This window comes from Melopsittacus undulatus, chromosome 19 (assembly GCF_012275295.1).
Source record: "Melopsittacus undulatus isolate bMelUnd1 chromosome 19, bMelUnd1.mat.Z, whole genome shotgun sequence".
Lineage (NCBI taxonomy): Eukaryota > Metazoa > Chordata > Aves > Psittaciformes > Psittaculidae > Melopsittacus > Melopsittacus undulatus.
The window spans coordinates 353,812-372,315 of NC_047545.1; the positions used below are offsets into that span (position 1 = coordinate 353,812).

The window sequence follows — 18,504 nt, forward strand, 5'->3', positions numbered from 1 at the left end:
CGTGCGGGGCCGGAGGTACCTGTGTAAGGGGAGCAAAATATGGAACGCTTCACGAATTTGCGTGTCATCCTTGCGCAGGGGCCATGCTAATCTTCTCTGTATCGTTCCAATTTTAGTATATGTGCTGCCGAAGCGAGCACGAATCCTACCTTCACCACCATGGTATTTAAAGCCCCATCATTCAAATACTAGAAGGAAAGGGTGACTTTATGCTAACTGTGTTATGGGTCTTTCTCTATATTCCCCTATTCTAAAACGTCTCTAGGGGTGTTCGAGCACTTCTTTTTCACCAAAATCGCCTAAATCTTCACGTTATTGTTGCGGTCTCTGCCGCAGTGAGTTCTGGGTTAGCAGTTTGCAAATTACATTGGCATCCTTCCCTTCCCCTCCCCACCGCAGGGCTGAGGGCCTCCAGCCCGGGCTTCCCTCCGCGGTGCCTGCGAGGGTTTGGCGGGGTGGCGCAGGCGTGGAGCGGGCAGCCCGGCAGGGCAGGGTCCTCGGAGCGGCGTGTGCCCGGTGCCGGTACCGGTGCCGTTACCGGTGCCATGGACCTGGCGTACGTGTGCGAGTGGGAGAAGAGGCCGAAGAGCAACCATTGCCCGTCCGTGCCGCTGGTGTGCGCCTGGTCCTGCCGCAACCTCATCGCCTTCACCACGGACCTCAAGAATGAGGAGGAGAAAGGTTCGGGGGGGGGGGGGGGGGGGGGGGGGGTCATGCGGGTCTTTTCCCCCATTCCTTAGGTTTATGGAGTCATGGGATGGGATGGAATGAGCTTAAAGCCACGGGCAGGGACCCCTTCCACTGGAGCAGCTGCTCCAAGCCCCTGTGTCCAACCTGGCCTTGAGCACTGCCAGGGATGGGGCAGCCACAGCTTCTCTGGGCACCCTGTGCCAGCGCCTCAGCACCCTCACAGGGAACAGCTTCTGCCTCAGAGCTCAGCTCAGTCTCCCCTCAGGCAGGTTCAAACCATTCCCCTTGGCCTGTCCCTACAGGCCCTTGTCCCAAGCCCCTCTCCAGGTTCCCTGCAGCCCCTTCAGGCACTGGAGCTGCTCTCAGGTCTCCCCTTCAGGAGCCTTCTCTTGTCCAGGCTGACCCAGCCCAGTTCTCCCAGTCTGGCTCCTTCCCAGCACACCGGGGTTCATGGCAGACCCGTCACCGTTACCCTGCCCTAAGCCATTCAGTGCCTTCCCCTGTGTCAGCCGTGGCTCTGCAGCCTCACCAGGGCTCACTCACCAGTGCTTTCCCTCGGCTCCCGTGTAGATCTCACCCACATGGTCCACATCATCGACACCGAGCACCCATGGGACGTCTACTCCATTAACTCAGGCCATGCTGAAGTCATCACTTGTCTGGAGTGGGATCAGTCAGGTGAGCTTGGATCCCTTATCCCTGCATCCCACCATTCCCAGGACACGGTTCCTCATGGAGAGCGAGTTTCTCCATCACTCCACAGCCGTGAACTGGTTGCCTCCATCCAAACCGCACTGGGATGCTTTCATTTCTTGATCCTGGCTCGTTTTCATGGCCTTTCCCCCTGGTTCTCATGAGATGCCATCCCTGCAGGCTCCAGGCTGCTCTCTGCAGATGCGGATGGCCACATCAAGTGCTGGAGCATGACGGACCACTTGGCCAACAGCTGGGAGAACACGGTGGGCAGTATGGTGGAAGGGGACCCGGTGGTGGCCCTGTCCTGGCTGCACAACGGCGTGAAGCTGGCTCTGCACGTGGAAAAGGTTTGTCCCAGCGATGCAGGGGATGCGGTCAGCAAAGCTGGCTCGGGTCTTGGAAACCTCTGTTCCTGCTGCTCTGGGCTTCCTCCGTGGCCTTGGGCAGGTCACAGAGGGGGGGTTCCAGTCAAAGAGAGCAGTCAGGTGCCAAGTTCCTGTGGGGTTTCAGCAGGGGTTGGATGCCTCGTTTCTCTTGGTGCTTTCAAAGCATTTTCCTCAGTCTGGTGCTTCGGTTTCCTCAATGTAAAATGGAGATCAAAGCATTTCTTTGCCTGCCAGAGGAAACTGTTTTGAGGTCCTGAGGCTTGATCCAGGCATTTGGGAATGGGAGCTCTGTGTGTGTGCGGAGATAAGCGGAGAACCCTAATTCTGCCAGGCTCAAAAGGAGCAGGGCTGCCAAGAAGTCCCCTACTGATGGGTTCTTACACCTTAACTCTGTGTGTCCCACAGAGAGGAGCTTTCCCCTCTCTTTAGTCCCATTGCAGAGCTGGTGCCTGCGTCCGACTCAGTTCAGCTCCACATTGGATGCAAACCCCGTCGTGTTCTTGCCTTTTATTCCCAGTCTGGAGCATCCAACTTTGGGGAGAAGTTCTCCAGGGTCAAGTTCTCCCCATCGCTGACGCTCTTCGGTGGGAAGCCCATGGAGGGCTGGATCGCAGTGACCATCAGCGGGCTGGTGACCGTGTCCCTCCTCAAGCCCAACGGCCAAGTGCTGACATCCACAGAGAGCCTGTGCCGGCTCCGGTGCCGCGTGGCCTTGGCAGACGTGGCCTTCACCGGCGGGGGGAACATCGTGGTGGCCACCTCGGATGGCAGCAGCACCTCCCCAGTGCAGTTCTACAAGGTCTGTGTCAGTGTGGTGAATGAGAAGTGTAAAATAGACACCGAGATCCTGCCTTCCCTCTTCATGCGCTGCACCACAGACCCTGCCCGCAAAGACAAGTACCCGGCCATCACTCACCTCAAGTTCCTCGCTCGGGACATGTCGGAGCAGGTGAGCACCTGCACTTAGAGCAAGGAGGACTGAAACCAAGAGGTCTTGGCCTCTAACTCTCTCCATAGGGATTATAAACTACTTGGGAAAAGGAGCCTCCAAATAGAGCAGAGAGGGGGGGGTGGAGATGGGACAGGGGGGACCCTTCCCCCGTTGTGAAGTCTCTGCGTGTGGTTGCAGGATGGGTTGCTCTTTGGCAGGTGCTGCTTTGTGCTTCCAACCAGAACAGCAGCATCGTGGAGTGCTGGTCCCTGCGGAAGGAGGGCTTGCCAGTCAACAACATCTTCCAGCAGATCTCTCCTGTGGGTGAGTGTCTGCACCTTAAGGATGGGAGCGTGCTCTCAGTGGAAATCAAGGCAGGTTCTCAGCTCCATGATCACACCCAGGGCACCATCCAGAGCAACGTGTTTGTTTTACAGATGGTCTCAGCCCATCTGTTTGCCTTTTAGGAAACAACTTGCTGGTTTCCAGGAAGGGATTTGTTACCTTAACTCAATCCAAGGCATTTTGTGTGTTCTTGTTCTCCCACCGCCCTGGTGTAAAGAGCAAAGAGTCAATGTAATGTGTAACCCCTCTGAGTCGAGGAGCGTGGACAGCAATGGGAGGGCATGTTCTGATCTCCTGAGGGAGAGGTGTCTCACTTGCTTACTTGCTTCTCAAAGTTGGAGACAAGCAGCCCATGATCCTCAAGTGGCGAATCCTCTCTGCCACCAATGACTTGGACCGCGTCTCGGCTGTGGCTCTGCCGAAGCTGCCAATCTCTCTGACCAACACTGACCTGAAGGTGGCCAACGACACCAAGTTCTTCCCTGGACTGGGTAAGGGGGTTAATAAGTACTAAAGAAGTAGCTTTTGCCTGAAACTTCACCTTCTTAATTTGCTGAACTGCTGCTGAGATAAGAACGTGGAACAAACCGTGCGGAATGCTGACAGGAAAACTGTCAAAGACGTGGTATCTTCCTCACCATCCTGTTTGGTTTCCGTGGAAAGGGATGTTTCTCTGTGGAACACTGTTGTGGCCTCAAGGTACAAAGTGAGCTGTGAGCCTACAGCCTTTTGGGTGCTGTCTTATTGCCACATGGGCTTTCAGGGCTGTGAGACCCCTTCTCTGGGCCAGGTCTGGGTTACCCCGGAGGAGTCGCTTGGTTTGTGACTTGGTTGTCTTCTTCTCCCCAGGCTTGGCTTTGGCTTTTCACGATGGCAGCGTGCACATTGTGCACCGCCTGTCCTTGCAAATGATGGCTGTATTCTATGGGTCCTCCTCCCAGCGCCCCGTGGACGAGCAGGCCATCAAGAGGCAGCGAACTGCTGGACCCCTGGTTCACTTCAAAGCCATGCAGCTCTCCTGGACATCCCTGGCCTTGGCTGGCATTGATAGTCATGGGAAGGTATCGTGCTCTGTTAGGGGGGAGTGAGATGTTCTCATCGAGGCTGCCTCTAAGTGGCGATGGATCACTCAGAAGAATGCTGGGAGTGTGATTTACAGCTGTGTGATCCATGTTAAATGTGATGGGATGTATCCCACTGCTGAAAGAATTCTGTCCTTGGGTCAGGGATGAGCTTTGTGTTGCCTTGTAGCTTCATGGAGTATTTCCAAGCATGTTCCTGATGTGGGTTTTCCTTTGCCTCCTCCCTTCAGCTGAGCATGCTTCGCATCTCGCCCTCCATGGGCCATGTGCTGGACATGAACATGTCCCTCCGTCACTTGCTCTTCTTGCTGGAGTATTGCATGGTGACTGGCTACGACTGGTGGGACATCCTGCTCCACGTCCAGCCCAACATGGTCCAGAACCTGGTGGAGAAGCTGCATGAAGAGTACATGCGCCAGAACGCGGCCCTGCAGCAGGTCAGCAGCTCCCTGCTCGCTGCAGAGGGTGGGCACAAGGAGGGGGCTCTGGGGCTGAGAGGAGGGAGCAGGAGCTGCCAGTGCTCCCGAGACTCACACTCCAACTGCCTGGCAGTGCTGCCCCTGAATACTCGAGCAGCACTCAAGGTGGGAAGAGCCTCTGCTTCAGCCTGATCCTTTTAATCACAGAATCATAGAATGGGTTGGGTTGGAAAGGACCTTAAGGTCATCCAGTTCCAACCCCCTGCCATGGGCAGGGACACCTCACACTGAACCATGGCACCCAAGGCTCTGACCAGCCTGGCCTTGAACATTGCCAGGGATGGAGCATTCACAACCTCCCTGGGCAACCCATTCCAGTGCCTCAGCACCCTCACAGTAGAGAATTTCTTCCTTATATCCAATCTGAACTTCCCCTGTTTCAGTTTTAACCCATTACCCCTTGTCCTGTTGCTACAGTCCCTAGTGAATAGTCCCTCCCCAGCATCCCTATCCGCCCCCTTCAGGCACTGGAAGCTGCTGTGATGTCTCCCCACAGCTTCTCTTCTCCAGGCTGAACAGCCCCAATGCTCTCAGCCTGGCTTCATGCAGGAGCTGCTCCAGCCCCTGAGCATCCTCATGGCCTCCTCTGGACTTATTCCAACAGTTCCGTGTCCTTTTTATGTCCTTTTCACTACCATCAATGGGTCTCTACCTGGTGGAACCTTCAGGGGAGATGGTGAAGTCTATTTCTGGCAGAGATCTGGGAACAGAATTGCTGTTTATACAGGCACAGAACAGTGCTCCCTATTCCTGTCACTCAAGGCAGAAACAGAGTAGTGAGTAAAGCTTTAAAGAGCTGATTGGAATTCTGCCTTCCCTTCTGCAATCCCCTGGTGTCTCGGTGTCAATCAGGTCCTCTCCACGCGCATTGTGGCCATGAAGGCCTCTCTCTGCAAGCTCTCATCCAGCACCATCGCCCGGGTGTGTGACTACCACGCCAAGCTCTTCCTCATTGCCATCAGCTGCACCTTGAAGTCCCTGCTGCGCCCGCACGTCCTCAACACCCCCGACAAGAGCCCTGGGGACCGGCTCACCGAAATCTGCTCCAAGATCACAGATATAGGTAGGGATGGCTCTGGCACCGAGTGGTTTGTGTTGGATCCTTCCTCGTTCAGGTTTAGGATGGCTTCCCTGCGTTTGATGGAGAGGGGAGGGACCTCTCGGCTCTGCAGGGACAGGGAGTGCAGTTTGGATCCATCTTTGATGTCTTGCTTCTGTTTCAGACATTGACAAGGTGATGATAAACCTGAAGACAGAGGAGTTTGTCCTGGAGATGAACACGCTGCAGTCCCTGCAGCAGCTCATCCAGTGGGTGGGTGATTTTGTGCTCTACCTGCTGGCCAGCCTTCCTAACCAGGTGAGAACAGCCCGAGGGCAGCAGGAGTGGCTGCATGCAGTGCTTGGGCAGCATTAAACCCCAGCCTGCCTGCTGTCCCCTTGGCAGGGCTCTCCTGTGCGGCCAGGGCACAGCTTCCTGCGGGATGGAGCATCCCTGGGCATGTTCAGGGAGCTGATGGTGGTGATCCGCATCTGGGGACTGCTGAAGCCGAGCTGCCTGCCTGTCTACACAGCGACCTCCGACACCCAGGACAGCATGTCCCTCCTCTTCAGGCTCCTAACGAAGCTCTGGCTGTGCTGTAAGTGTTTACCAGCGTTCCCGAACAAAAGAACCCTTCCCTGATGTGGATGGTGTGTGAAAGGAATAATTGCAGGGAGGAACTTGAGAGCTACTGAGTGTTTAGAAAGGGCAAGTACAGCTGCCAGGCTCATTGTTTTCTGGGCTGTGTTGGCGGATGGAGGAGGAAACCGCACGCAGTTCTCTTGATCTCTAAATGAGAAATGTCAGGATCACGCTGGTTCTCTTCTCCCTTTGCTTTCTTTTCCATGCAGGTCGTGAGGAAAATCACATCACGGAGCCCGACGATACCCTGATAGACGAATGCTGCCTGCTGCCCAGCCAGCTGCTCATCCCCAACATCGACTGGCTGCCCATCAACGACGGCATCATCAGCAAGCTGCAGAACAAGCAGCTCGTCCGGCTGCAGTTTGGGAAAGCCCCCGGCCTCGTTGGGCACCCTGTCTCTTCCCACTTTGATGCCTTTGTCAGGTACAGGCACCTGAGGCCAGTGGCTGGGGTGGTGACAAGAGGGTGTTGGGAGGCTTTGGGATGGATCTCGGTGGTTCTGAGAGGTCATGGGGTGTAAGACACCTCTGTTCCTTGGCTTGGCCTCTTGCTCGTGTGGCCCGAGAGCAGTTTGTCCTCTCTGCTTGAGTTCATTTCTTAACTTGCAGTGGGCTGGCAATGTAAAGTATTGAAAAGAGATCGAAATGGAGGGGGGAAAGTGCTGGTTTGTGGTTAGATTCATGTCAGCACAGCCTTCAACCCCATGGCACTCGATGGACAAAGCCTGGTGGCCGCTGAAACGCCTGTCCTGTGGCAGCTTTTGAGACCAGATGTTCTAGAAACATTCCCATTCTTCTTCCTACCCAGGGCCCCTGGACAGCCTAAAATCGACCACCTGCGGCGGCTGCACTTGGGAGCGTACCCAACAGAGGAGTGCAAGTCCTGCACCCGGTGAGTGGCGCGGTGTAACCCCCCTGTGGCAGCCCTGGCACCACCTCCGACTGTTCTGTGTCACCCTGAAGCTGTCTCTCTTTACCATCCTTGCTGCTGTCTCAGTAGCATCTCATGTTGATCCCATGTGAGCAGAATTTGGCCCATAGAGTCCCGATGAGCGATGGATGATCCCCAGCTCGCTTTGCAGGTCTGGCCTTTAAATCCAGCTGCTGCTCTTCTTGGAGAGGAGCTGGTGCAGGGAAACAATCAGCATCCCTGGTGCCATGTCAGCCTTGCCTTCCAAGCTGGGCTTGCACTTTAAGTCCCTTTGTGCTGGCCTCTTCATCCACCCAAAGGAGTGGTGCGGGGAGCAGACATCCATCAAGTCATCTGATTGAATTAGCTTTAATTACTGGTTTTAATGGAAAGGCTCCGCAGCAGATCATCCTCACAAGATGACTGGCTGCTGTTTCATGTATAAATAGCAGCTGGGGGCCGGGTCCTGTTCCCAGATAACCTCTCCTCAGTTAATTGCTCGCTTGGTTTTCAGAGCTCGCAAGCATCACCTGCTGGTTTCCTCCTTCAGTCCCTGGGATCCATAAAGTTCCCAGCAGCGCTGGCTGCTTTCCCTGGGCCCCAGTCCCAGCTCCCTGTTTTCTCTGCAGGTGTGGCTGTGTCACGATGCTGAAGTCACCCAACAAAGTGACAGCAGTGAAGCAGTGGGAGCAGCGCTGGATCAAGAACTGCTTGTGTGGGGGGCTATGGAGGAGGATGCCCCTCAGCTACTCCTGACCTGTGGGGCCCACGGGGACACAGCACCAAGCAGAGGAGCTGCTTTGGGCCTCCTTCCTTGGCCGTGTTTGGGACAAGGGATGCTCGGAGAGCATCATCCTGGTGCTGCCCATGAGCCAGTACCAAGCAGTGGAGCACAGCACTGCTGCTGCTTCTGCTCTCGCATTGATGTACAGAAGCTGAGAGGGAGCTCGTTTTCCCTCTTCTTTCCCAGGGAAGAGCTAGAAGGGAATGAATGCCAGAGGTTTACTGGGGAAGGCTGGTGCCTGGGCCCAGCAGGTCCCAGTGCAAGCCCTGGCCTGGCCACAGCGCGGTGGCTGGAGGGGACCGGAGTCCCCAAGGAAAGGGGAGCAAACGCTGGGCCTTCCATTCCTCCTGTGCTGCTTGGGAAGGGCAGGGGCCTGGTTACTCCCCTCTTCCTTGCACTCTTCCATCCCTTCATCCCAAGTAAAGACTTGCCCCTGTGGGAGGCTCTGCTGCCTGTGCTGTAACGGAGCCATCCCTTGCGGGAAGCACTCGGTGCTGTGCCTGGAGCAAAGCCCTGCTTGGCTTTGCCTGAACCAGCAGCTCCTTTGTAAATAAAAGGTCCCTTCATTTTGTCCTGAACGTTTGGGTGGCTCTTGGGGAGGGTCTCAAGTGACTTTGCTCGCACAGCGCAGAGCCAGGATGGTTCTCACACAGCTCTGGACACGCTGCCTCCCTTGGGAAGGGGAATTCATGTTTCCAAGCTCTGCCAGGTGCTTACGGACACAGGAACCCCCCCAGCAGCTCTGCAGGAATCACTTTATTGCAGCAGGGCACATTCAGCAAAGCCTGGGGAGTGGGGAGGTCTGAGCCCCCAGTGCGACCCGGGCAGTGGTGGCAGCATCCGGTGCTCGGTGTGGGTGCTGGTGGGTGCCATGGCCATGGCACGGGGCCGGGTCCTGGTGTGGGCTCAGGGAGCGGCCCCGGCTGCGATGACACCGTCAATCCAGGCAGTGTAGGGTGCGATGCGGGTGTAAATCGCCGGCTTCTTGTAGTTGCCGCAGACGCGGGACCCGGCCGTGACCACCCCCTCGGCCACCCCATTGCAGACCAAGGGGCCACCGGAGTCACCCTGCGGGACCAGGGCTCATCAGCACCATCGAGGGCTTCCATCACCCACCCCGGATGGAGCTCCCATCCCCCTGGTACCCCCAGCCCATGGTGCTACCTTGCAGGTGTCCTTCCTGCGGGAATCGGTGCACATCATCTTCTCGGTGATGGTGTGGTCATGGCGGGTGCGGTGGTTGCAGACGTCGCGGCTCAGCACCGGTCGCTCCAGCTGGTAGAGCTTGTCGGGCCGGCGGCCGCTGTGGTTGATGGTGCCCCAACCTGCCACCTCGCACACGGTGTCGGGAGCCACGTCCCGGTCCTCCCGCTGCACCGGCAGCACCTGCACGTGCGCGTTCAGCTCCGCTTCCTCCTCCAGCTGCCGCAAAGCAAACGGGGGCACTGGGGTCAATGTGGGGACCCCAGCCCCGGCAATGGGATGGCCCCAGCCTGGGCCATGGTCAGGGCTTCACCTTCCATCCACAGCCCCCACCCTGGGATGCTGCCATCGAGAGCACTGCAGGGAAGATGTTTGGATGCAGCCCAAAGGTGTTTGGTGGGGACAATGGGATGAGGAAGGAGAGACACAGAACCTTGGGGGTTTCCTCCCACCCTGGTCACTGTCCCACCATGGTTCTGAGGGGCAGGGGGGTGTCTGGAGGAGGGTCCCACCTGCAGCAGGAGGAGATCATCCTTGTTGTTGTGGATGTTGCTGCCGGGGTGGGGGATCTGGGCACGAACCCGGTACAGGCGCTTATGGGGCTCCGGCTCCGTGAGCGAGTGGGCGCCCAGGAGGACCTGGAATATTTTGCCATCCCTGGAAGAGAGCCAGAGAGTGGGAATGGGAATTCCCAGCCGAGGGAATGGACGGGTGGAATGTGCTGCAGCTCCTGCCCAGCCCTGCTGCTCCAGCACCAGGCTATGGAGCCTCAGGTGCAGCATCCCCCCCATAGCACAGAGCAGCCCCCCCGGCACTCACGTCTCCTCAGTGCAGTGGGCAGCGCTCAGCACCCACTGCTTGGCGATGAGGAAGCCCCCACAGATGTGCTGCCCATCCAGCTGCAGCGAGGCCATGTACGGCCTCAGGTGGGGCTTGGCCTCGTAGCCCCCCAAGATCCGGCCCCGGGGCTGCCCTGTGCCAGCAGAAGAGGCTGGGTTAGGTTGGCATCGCCAGCGGGCACAAGAGCAGGGTCACCCCCGACCCGTCCCTGTGGTCCAGGCTGCGAACGGAGGCAGGGATTGGGGGGCTGGGGGGGGGGGGGGGGGGGGATGCACTCACCGTTCACCGTGCCCCCCAGCAGCAGAGTGAGGACAAGGACGGGTGCAGGACTCAGCCCCATGGCTGCCGTGGGGGCCCGGGGTGCTGGGTGCTGTGGGGCGGCCGCAGCTCAGCTTTGCCGGGGCTGGGGCTGGGTTTTATGGTGAGGTTTGGGGCGGTGGGGGGGGCAGGAAGGGCAGCGGGGGGGGAGCGGGGGGGGCGGTTTCCGCAGCGTTGTTTAATGTTCAGTTTATGACAAGGGTCAGGAGTTCCCGGCACAAACAGAGCCGGGGGGGGGGGGGGGGGGGGGGGGGAGGAAACCGCTTGGCCCCGATCCTGGCACCGGTGCCGGGGAATTCAGAGCCCAAACCCGGCTCTTGGCAACGGGAGGTTCCGGCACACGCAGCCCAGAGCAGGGACCCGCACCCGGATGGGCGCTGGGTGCTGGGGGGTGCCCAGGGCCGTGGCTCAGGGGCGAGCATCCCCCATGGGTGGGTTTGCCCTTGGGGCTGGCGAGGATGAGGACAGCGGGATCGGGACCAGCAGGACCTGGTGAGGGTCCTCAGAGGACACCCTGCTCCAGAGGAGCTCCTGCGGGGCGGGGTGGTGGTGGTGGCGCTGGTGGTGCAGGTGGCACTGGTGGTGCAGGTGGCACTGGTGGCGCTGGTGGCGCTGGTGGCGCTGGTGGCACTGGTGGCGCTGGTGACACTGGTGGTGCAGGTGGCACTGGTGGCGCTGGTGGCGCTGGTGGCGCTGGTGGCACTGGTGGCGCTGGTGACACTGGTGGTGCAGGTGGCGCTGGTGGCGCAGGTGGCACTGGTGGTGCTGGCAGCAAAGGCGGTGATGGCGGTGGCAGCCCCAGTCCCCTCTTGCCTTTCTCCCTGGTGCCGCTAAGCGGAGCCACCGCCTCGGCTCCCGCCCGGTCCCTCCGCGTCCCCGAAGCTCCGTCCCCGCCCAGGGCTCGTCCCCAGAGCCCATCACCGCGCCTCGGGTCTCCTCGGGTTGCGCTGCCCCTCACCGCGATGCTCCGAACCGCCCATCCAGCCCCATCCCTGCCCGTGGGCTCTGCCGTGAGCTCGCCAGGGGCAAGCAGGCAAAGGGATGGAGACACCATCATCCCCCCCCAGACCCCCTCCATCCTCCTCTTCCTCCTCCTCCTCACGCACAGCTCCGAATCCCCTTTGTCCGCCCGCAGACACTGCAGCCCCTGCTCCATCGCTCGGCCCCGTGCACCGGTGCCTTTCGGCAGCACATGGCAGGACGGGGCCGTCCATGCGGTGGGAGCGTCGCGGTGGAAGAGTCCGGCTCAAAACGCGGATTTCCCGCAGGGAGAGCGGCTTAATCGCGGCTTGCAGGGATCCGGGATTTAGACGTTAAATACGGGAGATTTCTGCCCACTTAGGGCCAAAAATGGAACAAGGGCATCGTGCGGCGGCCGGTGCCACGGTGTGGGGCTGCGCAGGGCCCAGATGGGGCCGTGAGCTGGTGGGGGGGGGGGGGAGGGTTGCAACCGGGCAGGGCTCGGTTAGGCCGGGATCCACCGCAAGTTTGGGACTGGGGGGGCCGGGGCTGGGTCCCCGGGGGGTGCCCCCGAGACACCACCTCTGCCTTCGGGGGCACTCGGGGCTCAGCTCTGCCGCAGGGGCCTCACCGGGTACAAGGGCCCGGGTTTGCCCCCGAGGCTCCGGTTCCCCGGGGGCCGTCACAGCTCGAGGGGGGCTGATTTCGGGGGTACCCTCCCCCCCCCCCCGGGGTTACCTCAGCCCCGGGATGAGGGAGCTCAGCGGGGGGGGGAACCCCGAATCCCCGCAGCCCATGGGGGGGATCGGGAGCCCCGGTGCCGGCTGCGGAGCCCTGGGGGGGGCAGAGCGGAGCGGGGGGGGGGGGGGCGGTCCCGTTCGCTGCCCCCGGCCCCGCCCTCCCCTTCCTTTGTCTCATCCCCGACCCCCCCCAAGCCCCCGCCCGCGACCCCCGGGAGGGGCCGGGAGCTGCGGGGCGGGGCGGGGGGCGGGGGGGGGGGGGGGGAAGGAGGAGGAGGAGGAGGAGGAGGAGGCGGAGGAAGCCGCCGCTCCCCGCGCTCCGCCGAGCCAGGAGCATCCCGGCCCCGGAGCCCCGCGGCCGCCGCCCCCCCCCCCGGGGCGCAGCTCAGGTGAGTGGGGGGTGCCGGGGGGGGGGGGGGCACAAAGAGCAGCTCCTCAACCCCTCCCATCCCCTGCCCGACCCCCGCCCGCGGCTGCGGCACGGCCGGGAGAGACCCCCCCCCCAGGCCCTGCTGATAACACCCCCCCCGTTAACAACCCCCGCTAATACCCTCTCCGTTAACACCCCCCGTCAATGAGCTCCCGTTAATACCCCCCATTATTGCCCCCATTATTGCTCCGCCCCGTTATTGCCCCTCGTTGCTCCATCCCCGTTATCCCCTCCCCACCCCTTTCGCAGTCAGGGGCAGTTTCGGGGGTCGGGGCGTGCCCGGGGACCCCCATCCCCTGCTCTGCTCTATGGGCACCTCATCCCCCTCCCCACGCCCTCTGCAGCAGCCTCGCTGCCTGTCACGATCGCGGCTGCCTGTCGCGACAGCAGAGCCTCCCCTCCACCTGTTGTCACAGCTGGAACCCCCGGGATGCTGGGGGGGACCCCGGGATGGGGAGAGGGGGGGGAAACGGGGATACCCCTGCCCTGTGCAACCCCCTGGTACCAGTACGTGGTGAGCAGCAGCTGGATGAGCCAGGACCCCCCCATAGGGCTGAGAACTGGGGGTGAAGCTGTGGCCCCACAGCAGAGCAGACCCCGGCTCCTGCCCCAGGACCATGATCCCTACCAAGGAGAAGGCCAGGGCTCCCAAGGACAGCATGACGCTCCTGCCCTGCTTCTACTTCGTGGAGGTGGGTAGGGATGGGCTGGGGGCTCCTTCCCCAGGCCACGCTCCTGTGCCAGGCTCCTGTGCCATGGCACAGTGGTGTTGCCAACACTCGCCCCCCCCCAGCTGCCCATCGTGGCCTCCTCCATCGTGACGCTCTATTTCCTGGAGCTGACCGACCTCTTCAAGCCGGCCAAGGTGGGATTCCAGTGCTACGACCGCGCGCTCTCCATGCCCTATGTGGAGACCAACGAGGAGCTCATCCCCCTGCTCATGCTGCTCAGCCTGGCCTTCGCCGCGCCGGCCGCCTCGGTGCGTCCCGGGGGGGGATGAGGATGGAGCCTGGGTAGGGTTTGGGGTCCTGGTGTGGGGAGACCCCTGCGTCCCCATGGGGCAGCGCGCCCTGAGCTGCTGCTCCCTCTGCAGATCATGGTTGGGGAGGGCATCGTGTACTGCCTGCAGTCCCGGCTGAAGGGCCGCGCCGGTGCCGAGGGCAGCATTAACGCCGGCGGCTGCAACTTCAACTCCTTCCTGCGCCGCACCGTAAGGTTTGTGGGTACGTTGTGCCACGGCCTGGGCAGGAGCCGGCACCGCACGGTGGGTGCCCGGGGTGGGTGAGCCCTGACCACCACCCTGTGTGCAATGGGGACGGGGACGGGGGTGACCCACCATGATGTGCCACCCTGTCCCCAGGCGTCCACGTGTTCGGGCTCTGTGCCACGGCGCTGGTGACAGATGTCATCCAATTGGCCACCGGCTACCACGCTCCCTTCTTCCTGACCGTCTGCAAGCCCAACTACACGCTGCTGGGCACCCCTTGCGATGCCAACCCCTACATCACCCAGGACATCTGCTCGGGCACGGACAAACACGCCATCCTCTCTGCCAGGTACGTGCCGGGGGGTCCATGTGTGCCGCGGTGCCAACGCTCCTGCCCCATCCCAACCACAGCAGTTTTCCCACAGGAAAACCTTCCCATCCCAACACGCAACGCTCTCCGCATTCGCTGCCGTCTATGTGTCGGTGAGTTCCCGTCTCTCGGGCACGGTGTGGGCTCCGTGTTGGCCCACGTGTGTCTGCATTGGGTTGGGTGGCACTTAGGTTGGGTCCATGTGCACCCATGTGCCTGGCTTGGGGAGGGGGATGCTGCAGTGGGTGCCGGTGCCACGAGCCGTGGATGACGGCCTCTTCCTGCCCCATTGCTGCCACCACCAGATGTATTTCAATTCCATCATCTCGGACAGCACCAAACTCCTCAAGCCCATCCTGGTCTTTGCCTTCGCCATCGCCGCCGGCATCTGCGGCCTGACCCAGATCACCCAGTACCGCAGCCACCCGGCTGACGTCTACGTGGGCTTCCTCATCGGCTCCGGCATCGCTGCCTACCTGGTGGGTTCTGTGCAGCCGGGATGCTCGGCACGGCCGCGGCACCGGGGTGGTGCTGACACCACACTCCCCTCCCGCAGGCGTTCCACGCTGTCGGCAACTTCCGCGCCCCGACCGAGAGGGTCCCGGTGCCGGCGCCGGCCAAGGATGCTCTGCGGGCGCTGACGCAGCGGGGCCACGACTCCGTGTACCAGCAGAACAAGTCGGTGAGCACTGACGAGCTGAACCCGCAGGCGCGGCTGGAGGAGGCTGCGCGCCCGGTGCCGAGGGAGAAGAACTCTCTGGGTAGCCTGAAGCGGGCGAGCGTGGACGTGGACCTGCTGGCCCCTCGCAGCCCCATGGGCAAGGAGAACATGGTGACCTTCAGCAACACCCTGCCGCGCGTCAACACGCCGTCCATGGACGACCCCGCGCGCCGCCACATGACCATCCACGTCCCTGTGGATGCCTCCCGCTCCAAGCAGCTCATCACCGAGTGGAAGCAGAAGTCTCTGGAGGGCCGGAGCATGACGCTGGCGGAGGAGGCGGCGCAGGGCCGGGGCGCCGGGGACGCGGCTGAGGAGGTGCCCCCGTCGCTGTACCCCACGGTGCAGGCGCGCGCGGCCGAGCGGGTGGCCGTGGGGCCCCGTGTCCTCATCCAGCCCCGTGCAGGCGCCTCGCAGCTCGTGCACATCCCCGAGGAGACCCAGGCGGGCGCCGGCGCCGGGGGCGGTGCAGCCGCCAGGGCCAAGTGGGTGATGGTGGCAGAGAAAGGGGGTGCGCAGCGTGTGGCCAACCCCCCCCGCCTCATGCAGGTCATCGCCATGTCCAAGCAGCAGGGCATGGTCTCCGTCACCCCCAAGCACTCGGAGACGTCGTCGTCCTCCACCAGCTCCGACTCCTCGCAGTACCGCTCGCCCTCGGAGCGGGACAGCTCCAGCATCATCACCATCGACGCCCATGCCCCACATCACCCTGTCGTCCATCTCTCCGCCGGCAACGGGCCCTGGGAGTGGAAATCGGGGCCGAAGGGGCCGGAAGGGCCGGATGCCTACGAGCTGGGCGAGGTGGGGAAGGAATTCCGTGGCTTCCACCCGGCCAAGAGCGCTGGGGTCTCACCAGGCTCCTCCATCAGCGACATGGAGCAGGACGAGCCGCGCTACGGCAGCCTGGCCGCCATCGCTGGCGGGGGGGACACCGAGGGGCTGCCGGGCACCGCCAGCCGCGAGTCCACGCTGCGGAGGAAGCCGGCGGAGAGGGAGGCGCAGGGGGACAGCGAAGGGGACCACTACTACAAGAAGATGCAAGCCGGGCGCAGGTTTAAGGACTGAGCCCCCCCACGCAGGGGGCTCCCCCCTTCCTGGTGGGGGGAATCAGGATGGGGGCTCTGTGGCATCGGCGTGATGGAGCAGCGCAAGGATACGGTCGAGCACGGTCACACCGGACCCTGAGCCAGCCGGGATGTGCGGGCACTGGGGAGGCTCAGGGGGGGTCTGCCCCCCCCCCCCTCCCCTCATGGTTGGGCAGCTCTGAGCACTTTGGACTTTCTTCTTCTCTCTAACATGGTGCTGATGTTTTGGAGGGGTCATAATTTATTCCAGCTCTGGATGAGTATTCCTGGGGGGTGGGAGGGAGCAAATTGTGCTGAAGGCCTTTTGGGGGGGGGGCTGGATCGAGGGGGCTGGGGGTTTGGGGCTGCCCTAGGGCCCTTGTTTGTGGATGCTGGGGTGTCCTCCAGCCCCACATCCTGCGCCACTGGGCAGAGCTGGGGAGGATGAGGGGGGACGGGGGGTGCCCAGGGCCGGGGCTCTGGGCACACGGAGGCTGTAAATAGTGCATGGGCTGATGGAGAGGGTGGGCCATGGGGTGGGCGCAGGGGGAGCCGGGGCTGAGCTCTGACCCCAGGAGCAGCAGCAGCCCCGGGCTGGGATTTAAAGGGGGATTCGAGGCTGTGAACGCGTTTGTTGGGCAATGGCTGGAACGGCCGTGGTTTGGAAAGCAAATAAACACGTGGATGTTCCCCCCCCCCGGCCTCCTTCGCCATGGGGGAGCTGCTGGGGGGGAGGATGCACCCCAGTTCCCAAGGAGATGTGGCCGCCTGGGGTCCCCCATGCTCCAAATGGGCTCAGGATCCTTCTTCTCCCCCCCTTCCCTGAGCCAGGTTAAAGCCCCCCACAGGCTCCTCAACCCCATTGACCCTGAGTGCGATGTGACCCCCCCCGGGGGCGAGCAAGGGGCTGCGGGTCCCCATCGCACCCCAGGGAGCTGGGGAGGGGGTACCCTGTCAATCCAGACCCCCCCTCGTGTCGCTGCCGATGCGGTTCCCCACCGCGTTGCCGTGACAACGCTGGATCCGGCACCGCAGCATCCGGCACCCGGTGGTGATGGGCCCACGGCACCAAACTGCCACCGCCAATTGGATTAACGGTGGATATCCCAAAGCTTCCGCCTTGCAAACATATGGATTATCCAGCATAACCCCGACTCGGTGCTGGAAAAGCCACCCCGGGATTAGCGGGAGGATCAGGGGCTGCGGTGGGGGCAGCGCCTGCCCAGTCAATGGGTTGGGGGGTGCGGTGGGGGGGGGCTCAGCACCATTCGGCAGCAGCACAAGGGCCGCGGGTGAGCCCGGGGGGTGAAGCGGAGCCGGTGGAGGGGGGGGGGGGTCCCTGCAGCCCCCGGCGCCGCTCTCACGGCTCATTGCGGGGAGCGTCGGCGCCTCTGACCCAGCGGTTTCCATGGCAACTGCCAGCCCCGCACAGCTCCCGCAGCCCTGACACCGGCATCCCCAGTAGCGATGCTTGGGGCCCCACTGGGGGAACGGCAGCATCCCCATCCTCCTCCATCCCCATCCTCCCAAGGCTGGGAACCATCCGGATCTCTCATTGAGGAGCCCCTCCACTGTCAGTGTCCTGGTCACACTCCCAAGGTCAGCGCTAGCACTGGGCTGGGGGGGTCTCACAGCCCCCAGCCCCTGCCCCATCCCATAGGAACAGTGGCACAGGCCACCCCATCCCATCCTGGTGTCACACTGACCCCACGGGCGCCACTCCGGGACGCACGGGGTTTTTCCTGTGGATCCACGGGCAGGATCCATCGTCGCCGGCAGCTGCCGTTTCCATGGCAACGCAGCCCATCGCGATCAATATTTGCCCGCAGCCAGCGCTGGGAGGCTGCAATTCCTGCATCAGGGAGCTAATGAGCCATTCCTTACTGCGTGAGACGAACAGGGATGGGTATGGGGCGAGGGGAAGTGCTGCAGGCACGGGAAGGGGAAGCAAAAGCATCACCATCACTAATCGCATGGTTCCAGGGTGCAGGAGCAGGTCCCACCTCAGCATCCATCACAAACCCTGTTACACTTCCGAGGAAGCCCAGGGATTCCTTCAGCAGGCAGAGACTCCCACAGGGATGGGCCTGGGAACCCCACTGATGGATGTGCTGTGCACAAAGGGAACGTGGCCAAGGACAGGGCACAGCAGAGCCACGGGAGCACCAGCTCTGTTCCACTGAGGGATTCATCCATCCACCCTTCCCCTGGGCATCCTCCTCCAGGCTCCTGCTCCCACCACTTCCCTTCAAAGTAAAGCCTGCTCCAAACCTCCAGGCTGCTCCGTGACATCCAAGCACATCCTAAGGGCACCAGGCCCAACGCTGACTGTTGGGAAGCAGCTTTAACCAAGCTGAGCACACACGAAAGCACCCAAATCTGCTCCATAGGGAATAAACTGACCCAAGAACTGCAATAATCCCACAGGAGAGAGCAGGGAATGTTGCTCATGCTGGCTGGGAAGCAGCAGGCCCTCCAGCCAGAAAGCTCCAATACATCTATAACACTAGAGAGTATTTGACTGGGAAGTGGGTTATTCCATGGGTATTAGCTAGAACATAGGGAAAGTTTAGGAATGTGAAGTAACAAAAGGCAGAGGGGCAGGTCCCAGCTCCACTCAGCAGCTGGTTGGGATGGGACACACATCCCAGTGCCCTTTCAGGCA

At 61.7% G+C, this 18,504-nt stretch overlaps 3 protein-coding genes and 1 non-coding gene across 4 annotated transcripts; 2 read left to right on the forward strand and 2 right to left on the reverse strand.

The window, feature by feature from the left end:
* Positions 1 to 33: 33 nt before the first annotated feature.
* LOC115945297 (U6 spliceosomal RNA) lies at positions 34 to 140 on the reverse strand. Its single transcript, XR_004079660.1, has one exon. It is a non-coding gene; the product is annotated as a U6 spliceosomal RNA (small nuclear RNA).
* A 275-nt stretch (positions 141 to 415) lies between these two features.
* MED16 (mediator complex subunit 16) lies at positions 416 to 8,564 on the forward strand. The gene is made up of 14 exons (XM_034070720.1): positions 416 to 681; positions 1,261 to 1,368; positions 1,564 to 1,733; positions 2,290 to 2,721; positions 2,922 to 3,027; positions 3,384 to 3,539; positions 3,898 to 4,109; positions 4,361 to 4,567; positions 5,462 to 5,672; positions 5,833 to 5,966; positions 6,054 to 6,246; positions 6,500 to 6,716; positions 7,101 to 7,184; positions 7,832 to 8,564. The coding sequence occupies exons 1-14, from the start codon at positions 546 to 548 to the stop codon at positions 7,956 to 7,958; spliced, it is 2,493 nt and encodes an 830-aa protein (XP_033926611.1). The 5' UTR covers positions 416 to 545; the 3' UTR covers positions 7,959 to 8,564.
* A 163-nt stretch (positions 8,565 to 8,727) lies between these two features.
* On the reverse strand, positions 8,728 to 10,429 carry LOC101869195 (complement factor D). The gene is made up of 5 exons (XM_005142042.3): positions 10,309 to 10,429; positions 10,009 to 10,162; positions 9,702 to 9,846; positions 9,151 to 9,408; positions 8,728 to 9,054 (listed from the first exon to the last, which is right to left on the reverse strand). Exons 1-5 carry the CDS (start codon positions 10,367 to 10,369, stop codon positions 8,893 to 8,895), a joined length of 780 nt encoding a protein of 259 aa, XP_005142099.2. The 5' UTR covers positions 10,370 to 10,429; the 3' UTR covers positions 8,728 to 8,892.
* Positions 10,430 to 12,404: 1,975 nt separating this feature from the next.
* PLPPR3 (phospholipid phosphatase related 3) lies at positions 12,405 to 16,115 on the forward strand. The gene is made up of 8 exons (XM_034070719.1): positions 12,405 to 12,436; positions 13,029 to 13,169; positions 13,271 to 13,456; positions 13,571 to 13,700; positions 13,838 to 14,033; positions 14,110 to 14,167; positions 14,360 to 14,533; positions 14,611 to 16,115. The coding sequence occupies exons 2-8, from the start codon at positions 13,095 to 13,097 to the stop codon at positions 15,838 to 15,840; spliced, it is 2,049 nt and encodes a 682-aa protein (XP_033926610.1). The 5' UTR covers positions 12,405 to 12,436; positions 13,029 to 13,094; the 3' UTR covers positions 15,841 to 16,115.
* Positions 16,116 to 18,504: the final 2,389 nt, after the last annotated feature.

Bases quoted from the DNA above. Each gene is read 5' to 3' on its own strand.
- MED16 (XM_034070720.1), top strand. From the start codon at position 546: ATGGACCTGGCGTACGTGTGCGAGTGGGAGAAGAGGCCGAAGAGCAAC. The intron at 3,028-3,383 runs GTGAGTGTCTGC...TGCTTCTCAAAG, and splicing joins CCAGCAGATCTCTCCTGTGG to TTGGAGACAAGCAGCCCATG. The intron at 3,540-3,897 runs GTAAGGGGGTTA...TCTTCTCCCCAG, and splicing joins CAAGTTCTTCCCTGGACTGG to GCTTGGCTTTGGCTTTTCAC.
- LOC101869195 (XM_005142042.3), bottom strand. From the start codon at position 10,369: ATGGGGCTGAGTCCTGCACCCGTCCTTGTCCTCACTCTGCTGCTGGGG. The intron at 10,163-10,308 runs GTGAGTGCATCC...CTGCTGGCACAG, and splicing joins GCTGGGGGGCACGGTGAACG to GGCAGCCCCGGGGCCGGATC. The intron at 9,055-9,150 runs GTAGCACCATGG...CTGGTCCCGCAG, and splicing joins GCAGGAAGGACACCTGCAAG to GGTGACTCCGGTGGCCCCTT.
- PLPPR3 (XM_034070719.1), top strand. From the start codon at position 13,095: ATGATCCCTACCAAGGAGAAGGCCAGGGCTCCCAAGGACAGCATGACG. The intron at 13,170-13,270 runs GTGGGTAGGGAT...GCCCCCCCCCAG, and splicing joins CCTGCTTCTACTTCGTGGAG to CTGCCCATCGTGGCCTCCTC. The intron at 13,457-13,570 runs GTGCGTCCCGGG...CTCCCTCTGCAG, and splicing joins TCGCCGCGCCGGCCGCCTCG to ATCATGGTTGGGGAGGGCAT.